The 17,829-nt window shown below is 36.9% G+C and overlaps 1 protein-coding gene across 1 annotated transcript in view; it reads left to right on the top strand.

The window, feature by feature from the left end:
- KCNH8 (potassium voltage-gated channel subfamily H member 8) overlaps positions 1 to 17,829 on the top strand; it is a 367,485-nt gene that overhangs the window by 303,797 nt on the left and 45,859 nt on the right. The window contains exons 9-10 of the mRNA XM_041734461.1: positions 10,495 to 10,694; positions 11,554 to 11,803. Coding sequence (XP_041590395.1) covers positions 10,495 to 10,694; positions 11,554 to 11,803 — 450 coding nt within the window. The remainder of the gene's footprint in view (positions 1 to 10,494; positions 10,695 to 11,553; positions 11,804 to 17,829) is intronic.

Here is a 17,829-nt window from a genome sequence, read left to right as displayed (position 1 = left end):
AATTGCACGTATGTATAAGTGTGAAACTCCATTTTATAATCTCAAGTGAATGTTATCAAATCTTATTGATACCAATATAGTAGATTAAGGATGCTTGATAGATCACTTAATTAAAAATAAAAACAAAGAAACACACCCAATAAAATAATAAGTAGTCAACATTTTAAAATTGTTTTCATGTTCCATTCTCTGTGCTAGATGCTTCAGTACAATACCCTGAGCAATTCTTATGGGTTGGGCACTATCACTATTCTATTTAACAAATACACAAATTAAGATACTATTGTCTCTGAGTTCCAAACCCACCTTCTGTGCTGTGCTTTGTAGTGCTGGGGTTTGGACTCCGCAAAACTCATTTTTCTTTGCTAGCCGACTACAGTTACTTCCACCAATAGGCGAGCCAAAGGAAAAAAAATAGGGGAGGCCAAAGGGAGAGTGGAAAGCTGGAGGTGGAAAGAGTAGACTGCCTGCTTCTGATGTGTATGATGTACCTTGAGTGGCAGACCACATCGGGCAGCAGCAAGTAGTCCCAGCATTCAGCATCTTCAGGCACTCCCAGAACCAGCCTCATTGGGTCTTCTTCGAGATCCCTGCATCAGTTGGGAGCACCTCTACATCCAAAGTCAGAGCCCTGGTTTCTTATGGCTCCTCTCAGCTCCTGTTTTGGACTTCTGTGTTCTGATAAGTGCACTTCTTCCCTTTGTTTATCCATCTCCAAGGACAGAAGCTCCTTCTTGTGGTAATTATATCGATATTACCTCTATACTCTCTTTTTGCTCGTTTAGCACTCTAGCCCCAGGAAAACCAGTTCTCTATAGTGAGTTTCCTCTGTTGAAACCTTTACTTTAATTTCCCTTTCCTGAACCTCCTAACTTAAAACAGGATTGATACTATTTTTTTCCACATTTTCAGATGATAAATCTAAAGCTTGGAGAAATAAAGTAACTTTCCCAATGCCATACAATCTTTTACAGTAAGTAAAAGAGGCAAGGTTTGAACCCAGATAAATGCTTACTACTACATACATATAAATACATGATTGGATATTTACTGAATTATAAGACTGTTCTCATGGGAGTAGTAGGAGATGTGGTTGTTTAGGCTGGATCAAGTCTTGTCTTCTTAGGTCATTCTTAAACATTCTTCTTAGGTCAGAATTCTTAAACTAGGGTTCTAGCAGTATTTTCTGCCCCATATGATTTGCCACAAAAGCCTGTTTTATCATTCTTTTTTTAAAAAATACTTTATTTATTTATTCATGAGAGGCAGCGACATAGGCAGAGGGAGAAGCAGGATCCCTGCAGGGAGCCTGATACAGGACATGATCCTGGGACCCCGTGATCATGACCTAAGCCAAAGGCAGATGCTCAACCACTGAGCCACCCAGGCATCCCTTATAATATTCTTTTAATGGCCTTAATTCCGGCTATCACTTAGAGTTTCTCACCTTATAAGAGGAGATGGTTCCTACCAGCTTCCTTGCGTGGGAGATGTAAAATGAGTTATGTGGGGCTTTAAGCAATGACTCATCCTGCCTATGGTGAAATCAAACAAGGATAAAGCCAAACTTTCCCTCAAGGAACTTGTGATCCAGCATAGAAGAGATAGGCTGAAAGATGTGGAAGGAGTTTTACTAACAGCAGACTGTAAATGCTAAGTGCCAAATCAGATAGGAAGTTCAGAAGCAGTGAAAAAGCAAGGGCCAGGGATCAGGAGAATTTCTTGGAAAGGCAGTGCTTGTGGTAGAGTTGCTGAAGAGGCATGCTGGGACTATAGCAATTGTAACAGGCTCTTGGCTGACGTACAGCGACAACAGCCTAGGGAGGAAAGAACAGGAACTCTCATTTTTTGAAGAGCTGCAATGTGTCCGACACCATGGTGGCTGCTTTATACCCAATGTTATAACTTCTATAATCGCCAGTCTCCTCAATCACCCATCTTTCAAGTTAGCAAAATGACAAGTGTTTTGCCAATATACACAGTTTATACTTATTTAATATTTGCCCATGTTTCTTCTATTCCTGGTGGAAATTTGAGGAAATGCTCAAATTCTCAAGGCCTAACCTAACTGATCTGACATTTCAAGAATCTGCTAGATAATTGAACTTTTATTCTCTATTGATCCACATACTATATTGTGAATGGTCCTGAATCAGAAATGGTTAAGGCATAAATTATTCCCTGCTATTCATTGTAAGTAGAAAGCAGTGCTGGTCACAGGGCCAAAAGATAGAGGACATAATCAGATAATGTTACTTTGTCACTTGTTAAGCGTTCATTGATCAAATTATCCTGGTGGAAAACCAGGGCACATTTGTTAGTGGCATTAAAGCATTTAGGTGACTTGAACAGCACGTAGGCAAATGGTATCTAAATAATTTGAATTTATTAATTAAAGCTTCTGAAATTTGTGTTTGTGGGAAATAACTCTGTATTATTATGACAATTACCCTAGGCTAGAAGAAATGATGCCTGCATTTTAATATTTCCTAATTAACTAACTAGCTAACTTTGAGAGCTGATCATAAGGGCTCACAATATGGAACATTTTGTTCATTTAATTTTCCTAACACTATGAGATAAAAGTTAATAACACTTTAATTTAGATATAAGGCAGCAGAGGTTTAGTGAGTTTACAACTACCCACTCACTCTCACCTTGGACCAGTACAAAGGCTACCTCCAGGACCTGGTTGAGGACATGATTTTGGAGTCACTGGGGAGGTCTGACCCTTCACTCCTCATCAGTCCTGCCTTCTCATGCCTTAACCTTGGTCAATAAACTGTTTCTTGCTACTGTTTAAAAAAAAACCCAGGATATCCATTGTATTATATACTATAAATTGATTTTATTCCCTTAATTTCTATAAATGTACACAAATAATTTTTTTAATTAGGTGTATGTTACTATGGAATCAAGTCTGAGGTATCTTATTAGGAATCTCCACCCAAGGCTAATGAAATTATTAATGACAGGGATGCAATATTTACTACAAAAGCAGGTAGTAGCAATATTTAATGTTGTAGGTGACTGCCAAGATCCCAGATAATTATCTAGGGCAGTGGCATTCACTAGCTGAGGGAGGAGGAGGGAAAAATGAGAAGGTTGCATGTGAGGATCTGTAATGACAGTGTGTACAAACCACTAATTTATGAGAAGAATATTTAAAACTATCAAGGAAATCTAGCAAAAATAATGGGAGAGAAATCCATATCTGGACAAATTTATGTAAACTTTGAAAATACCCAAAACCAGAAAGTAACCTTAAAAGTTTCAAACACTTATCACAGTTAATAAGTGAATGTTGTAAAGCTACTGGATACAAGTTCAATATGCAAAAATTAATAGTATTTCTATATGATAGTAACAAACAACTGAAAATGAAATAGAAGTAATTATAAAAATATCAAATATCAAATGTGCAATTCTACTATGCAGAAAACTACAAAACATTAGTGAGAAAATTTACAAATGGTTTAAAATAATGGAAGGATTTACAATGGTGATGATTTTAAGACTCAATATTCTAAATATACTGTTTTTACCCAAATTAAAGATTCAATATGCCAATGAAAATTCTAGTACATGTGTGTTGGTGGGTATGTGTGTGTGTGTTTGCAAAATGACAAGCTGTTTCTAAGGATGAGTGCAAATGCAAAGCTAAAACTGGTCAAAGCAATGGCAAAGAATAAAACCGGAAGATTTGCAGTACAGATATCAGGATGATCCGTTGTAACATTATAGCAATTAAGAAAGCACATGTTATGGGCGCCTGGGCAGCTCAGTCAGTTAAGTGTCAACCTCTTGATTTTGGATCAGGTCATGATCTGAGGGTCCTGGAATTGAGCCCAGCATTTGGCTCTGTGCTCAGAGGGGAGACTGCTTGAGATTCTTTTACTCCTTCTGCCCCTCCCCCTGCTCTCTTTCTCTCTCTCCCAAATAATAAATAAATCTTAACAAAAAAAAAAAGAAAAGAAAAGAAAAGAAAGCACGTGTTAGCTCAGGAACAGACAAATAGGCCAGTGGAATAGGAGAGTACAGAAATAGGTCCACGCACATATGGTCACTTTATTTATAACATTGGTGACATGTAGTGTGACGGGGGAATGATGATTCTTTCAATAATGTTGCTGGTTCAAACGTATATCTGCTTATTGAAAAACTACCTCGTCTCCTCCTAAAACTGTACATTAAAATTAATTCTAGCCGGAGCCCTAACCATAAAGAAAACACTGGGTAAATTGAACTACAGAATTTGTATTTATCAAAAAACATGATTTAAGAATGTAAAGAGGCAAGACATAGGATAGGAGAAAGTATTTACAAATATCTATCTGACAAAAGACTCTTATCTATTATAAATAAAGACTGTCTACAAATCCATAAGAGCAGACAATCCAAAAATTCATAAAAACTTAAGAAAATACTTCACAAATAGGTTTCCATGCCAAATAAACAATACAAATCAGTATCATTCATGAGGGGCATGTAAATTAAGATCAAATTAGATAGCATTTATATTCACCGGAATACTATTCTTTTTTTTTTTTTTTTAAGATTTTATTTATTTGTTTGACAGAGAGAGAGCATAAGCAGGGAGAGTGGCAGGCAGAGGGAGAGGTTGAAGCAGGATTCAGGACTCAATCCAATAACCCTGGGATCATGATCTGAGCCGAAGGCAGATGCCCAGTGCCCAGAATGCTATTCTTAAAAACAGTGAAAACCCAAGGGTTTGAGAGGATATGGAACACCTTGACTTCCCCTATACTGTTGATGGGAGTGCAATTGGTACAATAATTTTGTTGATATTTACCAAAACTGAACATACTTGTATTCTGCCACTCAACAATTCCACTTCTAAGAGTATATATCCAATGGAATACTTATATATATATATTTCAAAAGACCGATAAGTGTCTATAGAAGCATCGTTGTTTCTATTACATAAATAAATGAATTATGAAATCAGTATCCAATAGAATACAATACAGTAATGAGAATGAATGAACTATTACATCACGCAACCACATGGATGAATCTTACAATGAATGCTAAGCAGAGAAGTCAGACACCAAAAAGTACGTATTGTGTGACTTTGTTTAAAGAAAATTTAAGGGCAGCCCGGTGGCTCAGCAGTTTAGCACTGCCTTCAGCCCAGGGTGTGATCCTGGAGACCCGGGATCAAGTCCCACATCAGGCTCCCTGCATGGAGCCTGCTTCTCCCTCTGCCTGTGTCTGTGCCTCTCTTTCTCTCTATGTGTCTCTCATGAATAAATAAATAAAATTTTAAAAAAATAAAGAAAATTTAAAAGTAGGCAAAACTTATGGATTGCAATATAATTCACAACTACAGGTTACCTTTGGTAATGGGGCTGGTTAGTGTCTGTGAAGGGGACACAAGGAAGGCCTAGGGTGCTGGTAATATCCTGTTTATTCATCAGGAGGGTAAAACGCTTTAAGAAGTAAACTGTACGTTTAGTATTTGTATAATTTCTTGATGTGTGAATATGAATATCGCCTTGTAAAATTGTAATAGATGAGCTAAAAATAGTAACTACCAAGTGTGGGATGGGAAGGTAGGTAACAGTGAGCTGAGTTCTCACCTTTCATGTCAGGTTGTTTTTAGGTCTTGTCTTAACATGATGATTCAACCAATGGAAGTAAAACTAAGTTGTCTAAAATATTGGTGATGATCACAAGAAGACCTCAAATAAATAATTTTAAAAGATTGCCTTTGGGAGGTGGGATGGGGGTGAAAGGATGTGTTTGGGGCTGAAATGTTCACAATATATTTTCTAAGCTAATTGCTCATGATTACAAAACTTTTAAAACAAAATATCAAATGACCAGAGGTTCACTTCAGTTCCATAAATATTCATGGCATGCTTAAATTATGCCAGGCACTGTGCTAGATGCTGGGGAAACAAAAATGACTAAGACATAACTTTCCTTCGAGGAGTTCACAGTTTAGTAATGGAAATAGGAACTTGGGCAGATGATGTTCTTTCTTTTTCCATTTTAATTCTTCCTATTATAATGCACATTTAGAAAAGACTGAGAAGTCCACACAAAAATTAAAATTACATAAAATCCCATTACCAAAGATAGTCTTTTCAGTCTTTTTTACACATATATTACCCTCTTTTTGACAATATTTACATTAACTCTGCATATCATTTTTGCTGCTAAACAAAATATATTAGAACATTTTCCTATATCTTTAAAAGCTCTTCTATCAGGGCACCTGGATGCCTCAGTGGTTGAGTATCTGCCTTTGGTCGGAGTCCCACCAGAGCCTACTTCTCCCTCTGCCAATGTCTCTGCCTCTCCCTCTCTGTGAATAAATAAAAAAAATATTTTTAAAAAATAAATAAAGGCTCTTCTATCAGATTTACTAACGGCGGCCTCATAGTCACCTAATAAGTAAGCCCCAATGGATGGGTCCATTGGCTCAATCTCGGAGGTCAGATAAAACTTCCTAGTGAAGGTGGCTCATCCCTGAGGACATGCCCCGTTTAAATGAGTCATTGTTGTCCTGAAAAAGGTAAAGTGAAATTCCTAACAGTTAAGGCTTTCCTTGGGTCCTCTCATCCTATATATATTCTCCTGACAGAATTTTATTGGCCCCATATGGGCTATGGTGTTCACAAATTCAGGCTTTTTAAAGATGGCTACACTGCCATTCGAATAGGTCGTTTAGGAAATTGTTCTCACTCTGCTTTCTCCGCCATCTGCTCTCCACAATCCAGTGTACTCCAGCAGGAGTGGAAAATTCTAGGTCAGTGAGTAGGTGGGAGAGAGGAGGAGGGCAGCTAAGATTACCCAAAGCCTGGGCTCTGGTCTCCTTTTATATTAGGGGCAAACAGTCTGCAGGCACTGCAAAGTGGTTGGCTGACGAACTCAGCAAGGATGCTCTACCTCAGGAGAGCAGTGCTGCCCAAGAGGCAGGGAGAGAAAAGGGAAGGGAGAGGGAGGAGAAAAGGAAAGGAGAGGGAGGGAAGAGAAAAGAGAAGGAAGAGGAAGAAAAGGAGACAAAGAAAAAGAAAGCCAGGCAGCCCCTCTAAGAGTGCACTTTCATTTAAGTTCTATTGACTTTCTTCTGAGATCCCAATTACGGAGGTTCCTCCCAAGACCTGATATTAAGACAGGATTTTACAGGATTCGTTTTATACAAAACTCCTACACAAAGCAAAAGAGCCACCCACACACTCAGCAGCAGCCCTAGCATGCTACTTTAAGAATTATATACATCAGATTTGCTAGGAGGAAAAGGAAAAGTGAATGATAACTTCCAAACTGACCTGGATATTGCAGTTCTTGAGTCAAACTGCCATAGCAGATGGAATGATTTGGCCTGACAGTTATCTACACTCTTCACCAGTGTGAAAGTGATAACCAGTGACAGAGAGGCAAAATAACTTTAGAAACTGAAAAATTAAGGGATCTGTGGTTTTATTTTTTTAACTACTTAAATGAGAAGTATTTGCTGCTGCTGAAATGAAACTGTGAAATTATGGTGACTCGGATATAGACTAGAACTTTCCAACAACACTTAGAATGCTACAATTAATCCAGTAATTCTTTTTATTGATAATGTACAATTAGGGTGCTAAATGATCTGAACATATTACTTCTCTTACTTTAAGTGTTTTACACACATTATAATTAAGCAAAGCAAAGTTAAAATCATACACATAATTAAGGAAAGCAGTGTTAAAATAAATGAAATAAAATTGTTCTCAGTACTCAGTTTAATCTCCATGAAAGACTATTACATACTTTTACAGATGGTAGGGCTTCCAAACAGTGAGCCCATAAGTATATTAACTGAGCCTGAAATTGGTGTTTAATTTCTTTGACTTGTAGCAGAATCGTTTCCTTCCTTTGCTGAGTGTTTACCATAAATAGAGGTCTCTTCTTCCAAACAAAGTATTTGACGTCGGAACTACTGTGCTTTAAAAAACATGCAGAAGAATGGAACTCTATTTAGAATTTACCAAGAGTCATTCAATAGTGAGTTATTAGGCAGTATACATCTTTCTTGGAATAATTTTGACCTGTTGTAAGACATTCCATTTTTGAAAATGTAGGGAGAATATATGCTTACATTTGTATGGAGCCAGCATTTTTGAAATATTTCTTGAATTTCTTTCATCAAGAAGTTATTTCCACTAACAAACAATCTTAAATATTTAAGAGATTGCTGTAAAACCTAAACTGAGTCCTTTCCCCATATTTTTACACTATTGGGCATATTGAAAATTCGTCATTACACTTTCCAATCTCACAGGAAAAATGAGCATAAATTGAGCAGCCACTGTTTTTCATACAAAATATTAGGCACTTTAAAAATATATATATTAACTCTTTAAATCTAAAAAAAGTCATATGAATAAGTTACCACTCTTACTTATCCATGGGATTTCTAACACCTTCCCAAGTTCACAGTTAGGAAGTGCCAAAGTCAGGTTTCAAATCTTGATGTGTCTGATTCTGAAGCCCATATTCTCTCTGCAACATTATACTCCTCCTGTGTATAGACCCTAAATTTAGCCTTTTCTAGTAACTTTTCCAAAATGTTGGGGGCTTCCTTATTATTACCATTTATCTTTATAGGCATGGTGACCGTATCTTCCATAGAGAAATGATGACGTATAACCTGAAAGAGTTTTAATTCCAATGTTAGATTAGATTGAAATTAACAAGCCAGTGGTCACTAATTACTGGAGAATGTAGAGGAAAGAGAAAATTTTATTTGAGGCTGTCTTGAAATAGAATGAAGATTCTGGAAGATAGATGCAGTAATATGTTGACACATTTGCACTAATGTATTCATTTTGAGGCTGAGAAACTTGAGTTCCTTGGACATTGAGGTTTTGGTACAAGGACACTTTGATAGGTCCTAATAGACAAACTACTAAATTTTTAGTCTTTTTTTTTTTTTATCAAAAGCTGTTGAAACAGATGATTTCACCCAACCTCTGAGTTGTCAGTCCTGTCCAGGATGGGGATCAGGGGTGAATTCTGAATATCACTGAGAGTTGACCTGCCCAGAAACCTAACTACACCTGACTCTCAACTCTCCCAATGCCATAGCCCTGGGTGGGTCCAAGGCCTTCTTGGATTATCTGCTAGTGTCTGCAGAGACCATTCCAGTTCTGTTTGGCTAATCACTATTTAGTACAAATCCCTGTCTTGCCTTCTTGACTTTAAGATACTTGAGCATTCCTTATGGTGAATAACTCCTAGAAACCACTTTTTTTTTTCAGTAGAAGACCCATCTCCAATCCCCATCAACTCTTGAATTCTTGTGAACAGTCTTCTATCTTATAATCTGTTGGTGGTTTGAGAAAGGGGAAGAGTCAGCAAGAAAGTGGGGATTAAATACCAACTGAGAAATCTCATTAAAACAGGAATCGCATATATATGTACCAACCTGGTTCCTCTCAGAATGGCAAGATGACTCTAAGCAGAATATCTGTTTTTCTCTATGAATGCATTTGTTTCTTTAATGGTCCCAGGTTTTCAGATATCTCCTTAAAATGTAAGTAACCAAAAAAATAAAATAAAATAAATAAATAAATAAATAAATAAATAAAAAAATAAATAAAAAAAAAAAATGTAAGTAACCTCAGAGCTAAAGTGAGGTTGGTGATTGGAGCCATATTAATCTCAGCTTCAGATTGCTCAGAAAATCCTCAGTTACATTTCTAGCAACTTTCTCTATACCTTTATTAATAAAAATGTGTTATATTTAATATGCTAAAACAAATTTTAAGTGATGGATTAGGGGAAAAGACTAATAAAGGTTAACCAGTTATAATAGACTTTTAAAAAAGATTTTATTAATTTATTTTTGAGAGAGACAATGGGTGCATGCACACACAAGTGATGGGGATGGGTAGGAGGGGGAAGGGAAAGGGACAAACAGATTCCATGCTGAGGGCAGAGCCCATTAGGGCTCTCCTGACCCTGAGATCATGACCTGAGCCAAAGTCAAGAATCTGATGCTTAACCAACTGAGCCCCTCAGATACCTCTATAATACACTTATTTTTAAATGTATTTGTTATTATGATAACCATTGAACTGTAACTTTAGAGCTTTTTTATGAAATTATATCAAAATTATTTTATCATGGCTATTAAACTATACCTATTAAAATAATATAGATGCAAAAAGTACAAAATAAAAGTTGGTCATAGCCAGAATAGTAGTTAGTGGATTGTGAGCCAGAGGGGCCTATTTTACCTATTATTGAATATTTTTAAAAGATATTTTTACTTTTATCAAGCCATATGGATTCAAGTGAATGCATCAGGATCCACTCTGTGACAAAGTGGCTGTACCAAAATGCTCATACCAAAACAGTTGTATCAACATGGCCACATAAGCATACTCTGCTGAATTCAGGATATATAAACTGTAAATTTAGACTTAAGGGGTGAGCTACTCAATATTTCTCTCCCATTGTATGCTTTGTTGTCCTCTCTAGCCTTAATGCATGCCTTGGTGTTTGGAAACGTGACAGCGATCATACAGAGGATGTATTCCAGGTGGTCTCTCTATCACACTAGAACTAAGGATCTGAAGGACTTCATACGGGTCCATCACCTGCCCCAGCAGCTCAAGCAGAGGATGCTTGAATATTTCCAAACAACCTGGTCAGTCAACAATGGAATAGATTCAAATGAGGTAATGTTCATTTCTCATGTTGACGTTTTCAGGCAGAAAGCACATATTGTTAGGTAAAAGCAAGGTGCTCTAATGCAGGCCTCAGAAGTGAAGTACACACCAACTTCTTTACCTGTATTTTTTAATCCCTCATGAAACCTGGTTCATCTTCTTTCATCGGCTTTGGCTTACATTTTCATGATGACACTCTGGACTGACCATTGTTTTACATTAATTTGCTACTTCGGTCAATCAGGTGGACTTTCATTCTTATTGATCCTCTCTGGAGGAACCAATCAATTTTTATGACCATTAAATTGTGTAATGTTGGATTATTAGATTAACCAAGTTACTGTGTGCCTTTAAAACCAACAAAGTAAAAAAGAAAATGTCTTCTGGCACATGTGTTATCTGTGGACTTCCAGATATACCCCAGATCACCACGTAAGAAAGGTATCCTATAATAATCAACTGTGCTACAGTGCCCCAGTCGAACTGTAATCCCTCTTTTAACTGATGATTTGGTTTCTCCACTTGTGCAGATATGACCACGATGCCAGAGTAAAATACCAGTGGGTCCAAATTCCATATCTTCTCTCCTGAGTCAGAGTCTTTGTGAAAATTAAGTCACAAGAAGCCATACATCTTAATTCTAGAGTCTTTTATTAATGTATCATATTTCTCCAGACTTATTATCTGCTGATTTTTCAGTAGCAACTAACTGGGGTCACAGTCACTGAAAAATCTCCCCAGGGTTCTATGTATTTCCTCTTCTGTACACTAGTTGGTCAAACAGTGGGAAAAACATCCCTCTTCTCTTGCAGAGTAAATAAATTAGACTAAACTTAACCCAACTTGATTTCTTCTTTCATCTTGACAGCTTTTGAAAGACTTTCCAGACGAGCTGCGTTCTGACATCACTATGCATTTGAACAAGGAAATCCTACAGTTGTCCCTTTTTGAATGTGCCAGCCGGGGCTGCCTCAGGTCTCTGTCTCTACACATCAAAACCTCTTTCTGTGCTCCGGGGGAGTATCTGCTTCGTCAAGGAGATGCTTTGCAGGCCATCTACTTTGTATGCTCAGGCTCCATGGAAGTTCTTAAAGACAGCATGGTGCTGGCTATTCTTGGTGGGTCTAAGTTTAAAAACCTCATGAAATTTTACCCTAGAGCATAAGTTGAGAAGAGAAAATGGTGGGGGAACGGAATACTGCTATTGTGAGTAAGGAAATTCTGGGTGAACATATGGAATTAGGATTATTTCTTAAGTGGATTTCATTTGCCAACTATTTATTATTGTTATGCCACATACTGAGTTTACCCTGTGCTAAGTATTACATACAACATATCATTTCATTCTTGTTAAAAATCCAGCAGGGTGAATATTTTTTTAAAGATTTTATTTTATTCATGAGAGACACAGAAAAAGAGAGGCAGAGACATAGGCAGAGAAAGAAGCAGGCTCCATGCAGGGAGCCCGATGCGGGATTCGATCCCAGGACCCCAGGATTACACCCTGAGCCAAAGGCAGATGCTTAACCACTGAGCCACCCCGGCACCCCCAGCAGTATGAATATTAACCCCATTTTACAAATGAATAAATAGTATCTTAGTTAATTTGTCCAAATAACATGATAAGCAAATGAACACAGTTCTTTTTGATTCTTAAAGCCAGATTATTAGTCGTGATACTTGCTGCCTTTTGGTGAAGTAGCCAATCAATTTTAAGAGAGCATTTCTTTATTTCTGTGGAGAACAAATTCAGAGAAGAACATAAAAATTGTTTCATCTGGGCTAGAAATAGTGCAAAAATTATTATGCATTGAGAATAAGCTCTCACTGCAGTCATTAATCCAATATTTTCAAGGTTTTTTTATTTTTACTTCCTGAAAGAAATTTCATAGGATGGTTTGTAAAGATTTTATACCACAAAGTTGACTCCCATTTATTAAGATACAATTGGTTTTCATTAAAATACAAGGTCAGCTGACAAAAGATGATGTGTAGAGTTAATGTTGAAAAATTCCTACTCACAATTTTTGTGTAATTCTTTTAAAATCACTATCTCTTGTTTTTTTTTTTTTGTTCATTCAACTAATATTTATGGATGGCCTAAGAATGTGTCAGGTTGTGACCTAAACAATAAATATATTTTGAACAACAATGTAGTATATTGATGTTTAGAATTTGTGTTAATATAAAAAGGTTAATTTATTTTTAATATAATTTAAGAACTCAGATTTATAAAGCACTTAACCATTTATAAAATATTTTCACGTGCAGGGTCTTATTTAAGCCTTCCTAACACAAAGAAACAGATGGGAGTGGTATTTTCTCTGTTTTTCCAAAGCCAAAGCTAACTTAGGTCTTTTGACTCTATACCCAGTTCTCTTTCCACCTCTAAGCAATGCCTGCTCTTCTATATAATTATTGTAAGCCTGCTATCACTGGATTCTAGTCATAAGCTTCAAGACAGATTATATTTGGGAAAGGGAAGAGAACTAATATTTATTGAATCCCCAATATGAGCCAGGTGTTTTATGTCCATTATCCAACTTAAATCCTACTATCCTGTTAGGTTGCCATGGTTAGTCCTGATTAAAGGTGGAAAGGGGAGGCTAGTGAATAGTGAAATACCCACAGGCTTCTCATTGCTTCATATTCACTCAATTTGCCACTTACCAGAGGAAAGGTAGGGCTTGCTTTTTAAAGTTTTGGTACAACTCTTGATTCATCCTCATGTTTTTTTCTCCTTAACAGAAAGGCTGGAGGGAAGGTACGAGGTTGAGGGATAGGGCAATTGGGTGATGGGCATTGAGGAGGGCACTTGATGTAATGAGCATTGAGTATTATATGCAACTGATTGTCGCTAAATTCTACTCCTGAAACTAATAATGCACTATATGTTAACTAAATTAACTAAAATTAAAAAAAATTTTTTGTAAAGAAAGGCACAGGATAGCAACTGAAAGAGTTCATTTTCAGGTTGGCCAGTTCATTATCAGTGTTGGAGTGAGGCTGTGTTTTTAAAAGGAGAATTTAAAACTCCTGCTACCAACTTGGCAAAGTTAACAACCATTCTATTATTTTGTGATTCTAAATAAAAATTGACAGTTATTTCTTTTTTTTTTAATTAATTTTTATTGGTGTTCAATTTACCAACATACAGAAAAACACCCAGTGCTCCTCCCATCAAGTGTCCACCTCAGTGCCCGTCACTCATTCACCCCCACCCCCCGCCCTCCTCCCCCCTTCCACCACCCCTAGTTCGTTTCCCCGAGTTAGGAGTCTTTCTGTTCTGTCTCCCTTCCTGATATTTCCCAACATTTCTTCTCCCTTCCTTTATATTCCCTTTCACTATTATTTATATTCCCTAAATGAATGAGAATGTACACTGTTTGTCCTTCTCCGATTGACTTATTTCACTCAGCATAATACCCTCCAGTTCCATCCACGTTGAAGCAAATGGTGGGTATTTTTGACAGTTATTTCTAAATTTGCTTCAAAAATTACTTTTAGTCATAAAATAATTTTCCATGGCCTTCCTTAAGACCATGTAAGTTTTATAGCCTGCCTATTAACATAGCCTTCCTTTAGAAGGGCATATAGTTATTTTTCCAAAACTACATGGTTTGATATGCTTCTAAGCAAAAATAATATAACTTGTTTAAATATATATAATCTCTTTTTTCCATAATCTTGGTGTGTTTTACATTCAGTAACTAGCAACAATTCTAGGAATGGAATATGAAGCCATCCTCCATAACATTAGAACATAATAGGTACAAATTCAGTGGCTTCTAGGTAATTAGCATTGTTTGTAATACATAATTCAACTGGATTTTCTTATTGAAAAAAATTCTACTCACATCTGAAAGGCTTAATCCTTTGCCTTATGCTCTTGGCCCCAATTTCCTCCATGAATTATGATTTTCATGATTAACATTTTCACATCTTCATTTCTACTGTGTCGAACATGAAAAGTGGTTTAAATGCAAACTGTCACATGACCATTCTAAATGCTTGTATGTGGTATTGGGACTAAACCCAAACAAGGATAACAAACTGCTAATATTCTATCTTTTTGGTTAACATTATTTCAATGGAGATTGGGTATTTTACTTCCTCTGTGGTAATATTGTCATATAGGGCCAATTAAAAGCAATACTGACTTTAATAAATGTAAGCACATGGCTTCACATTTGATCTTTAGATATTTAATACACATTCACTCTGCCAACAAAATGAATTAATATATAATGTTGTAGGAAAGAAGGATCACCAAACAGCTGTCAAGCCGTAACTTATTCAAGCAACTCAGTTGTCCAGTCGATACACGAAGGCATTTCTTAATCTGATGCCTGGGGAGGCGGTTGACATAGAATCAAGGATTTGTTACGGGGATAGAATTTGTTTGCCTTGTACACTTCCATTTCATGTCCTGGTAATTATGTTTTTCTACCAATTTCTTCACTGATGTTTAAAAGAAAATGACAAAGCACTGATAAATGTGCTCTTCACAGATGGTATTAGTCTGCTTAATTATAATTAAACATGTTATTGCTCTAACCTGGATAATTTGCAAATGCTTCCCATCAGCTTGCCTCACACAACCCCATATCCCACTGCCTGTGGAAGACTCACTAGTTAGCAAATATCAATAATAGAATTCTGAAAAATGGAGAAAGAGATCATAGAAATCATAGAAATCTCTTCTTTAGAAATAAGGACACTGAGACCTAGACTAATTAAGAAACTTATATCAAGGTCCTAAATCTAGATAGTGAGAAATTCACAAGACCATAAAATCAGTGAAGGTAGGACCACATTGTTATTTACCAGTGTACACATACCAAGGCTCAACACAAGGTCCGGTACATGGGTCAGTGCTTCATAAATACTCATTAAATGAAAAATGCCCTGGAATTCTTTCTGTGGTGCCAAGCTTAGAAAGATGTTGATGTTGCTTTTATAGCTGGGGTCATTGTGGCTTAAATAGTCATGCTATGGTCATCCAAAGTATGAATGTGTGATGACCCTAAAGTCGTTCTAAACAGCAGTTGCTTAACAGAATATATAAACACTCTTTGTAGCAAGACACTACATCATGATAAACTCTCCTGAGATATACAAATTTCAAAATTTACTAGATTCAAAGCATCCTGGTATATTTACATCTGGGATCCCTGGGTGGCTCAGTGGTTGAGCATCTGCCTTTGGCTCAGGTCGTGATCCTCAGGTCCTGGGATCGAGTCCCGCATCAGGCTCCTGCAGGGAGTCTGTTTCTCCCTCTGCCTGTGTCTCTGTTTCTGTGTCTCTCATGAATAAATAAAATCTTAAAAAGGCTAAAAAGCAGAGCAGATGGTATATTTACATCTTGCATTGGTACCCAATTTTGAGTTTTTGAGCACCAATTTAGATTTTTTTTAAAGATTTTATTTATTTATCATGACAGACATAGAGAGAAAGAGAGAGGCAGAGACACAGGCAGAGGGAGAATCAGGCTCCATGCAGGAGCCTGATGTGGGACTCAATCCCAGGTCTCCAGCATCACACCTGGGCCAAAGGCAGGCACTAAACCGCTGAGCCACCCAGGGATCCCCCCAATTTAGATTTCTAATAAAATATGTAAGAAACGAAATTGCCAAGTTTAGCAGTATCGGTGACAACAAAAACAACTTGAATTCTCTAGCACCATGTAGTTGTATATTCCCTTAGAACTGTAAGTATAGATTTTAGTCCTTTTTTTCTTTGGTCAAATAGGCTCAGCCTCAAGGTTTGAATTTAATGTTATTTCAAAGATAATACTTAGATGTAATTCAATAATTTTAAATGTTCAATTTTTATCTTTTATATACTTATGACTATTTCAAGAATTCACGGTTAATTTGGCATGTTTCCTTTTACTGTGAAATTCAATAAAACAGAATTTTATTGAAGCCTGCTATAGGTCAGAGACTTTCCTTCCAGAAATGCTGAGCACGATAAAAAAAATAACAATTCATAAGTCAAAAAAATAACCAAATAGGGGACAGGGCAATTTGCTGTATACCATTCCAAAGATATTATTTGTTTGGTGGTTTCTCTGCTGATCAGTTGTTGGTTGTTGATTCCCTGTGAGAGTAAAGTGGCCATTAAAAAAATAATAAAATTTAAAGCACAGGCAGGAGGACAAAGGAAAGAAATTCCAAAGTTGTAGCCATGAATCTCATGCCAGTGTCCTCTGTGAACTTAGGTCATATTACTTCAGTGTTTAACCTAAGTTTGTCTGACGATTGAATGGATTTTCTTTCATGTTTCTCACATGGATGCCGAGTGAATTAATGGCTGTGTCTAAAATCAATCTGAAGGTGCAATCAACACTTATATTTATGCTCGCCTTCCTGCTAAGCTAAACTGATTCAAATCAATTGAAATATTTTAAAGATTCAAATACATCATCTAGTATGATCTAATCAGCAAACTCAAGGAAGCCAGCTAGTTCCCAGGCAGGCGAATCCAACCTAAGACTGATAGACGGAGACTCCGCAGGCAAAATACCAGAAGGTGCTGGGAGTGGGTCGGGCACAGATGACAAAGTGGTGGTGGTAAGTCTCTCTCCTTACAGTGGTGCAAGCCAAGAGCACATAGTTTTTATTTATTTGATTTCTTTTTCTTTCTTTTCTTTTCTTTTTTTTTTTTTTTTTTTTGATGGGAAAATTGGCCCTTTACACTGTTAGAGAGTATTAGAAGTATAGCTTGTGTCTTACATTTTCATTTAGTAGATTCAGTGTCCATCATGTCTAATACTTCTCTCTGCCCCCCAGTTCTGAGGAGAGGGAAGTAGGGCACCTTCTCTCTCCTCACCATCCTGTCTGATAGACATGTTCAGAGGTAAATAAAACAACCTGAGTATGTTAGCAAGCTGATGATGAGGACAATTATTGTGTTAGAATCAAAATTATTAATAGACATTTTAAGGATATGATACAGAGCCTTACAAAAAAACTGGAGCCATTATCATTTCTCTTGAACAGTTGAGGCAACTGTGACAAAAATGTCAACTGCTTTGTTTGAAGTTATTTGTTGAATGCCATGAGGGGTTGTCTGGAGTCATCTATGCATGACAATTGTTGTCTCTGGCTCTCCTAGTCTTTATCCCCTCGACCACTGCTCT

Source organism: Vulpes lagopus, chromosome 19 (assembly GCF_018345385.1).
Source record: "Vulpes lagopus strain Blue_001 chromosome 19, ASM1834538v1, whole genome shotgun sequence".
Classification (NCBI taxonomy): domain Eukaryota; kingdom Metazoa; phylum Chordata; class Mammalia; order Carnivora; family Canidae; genus Vulpes; species Vulpes lagopus.
The sequence above is the reverse complement of the archived record's forward strand: the minus strand, read 5'-3'. Positions and strand labels throughout refer to the sequence as shown.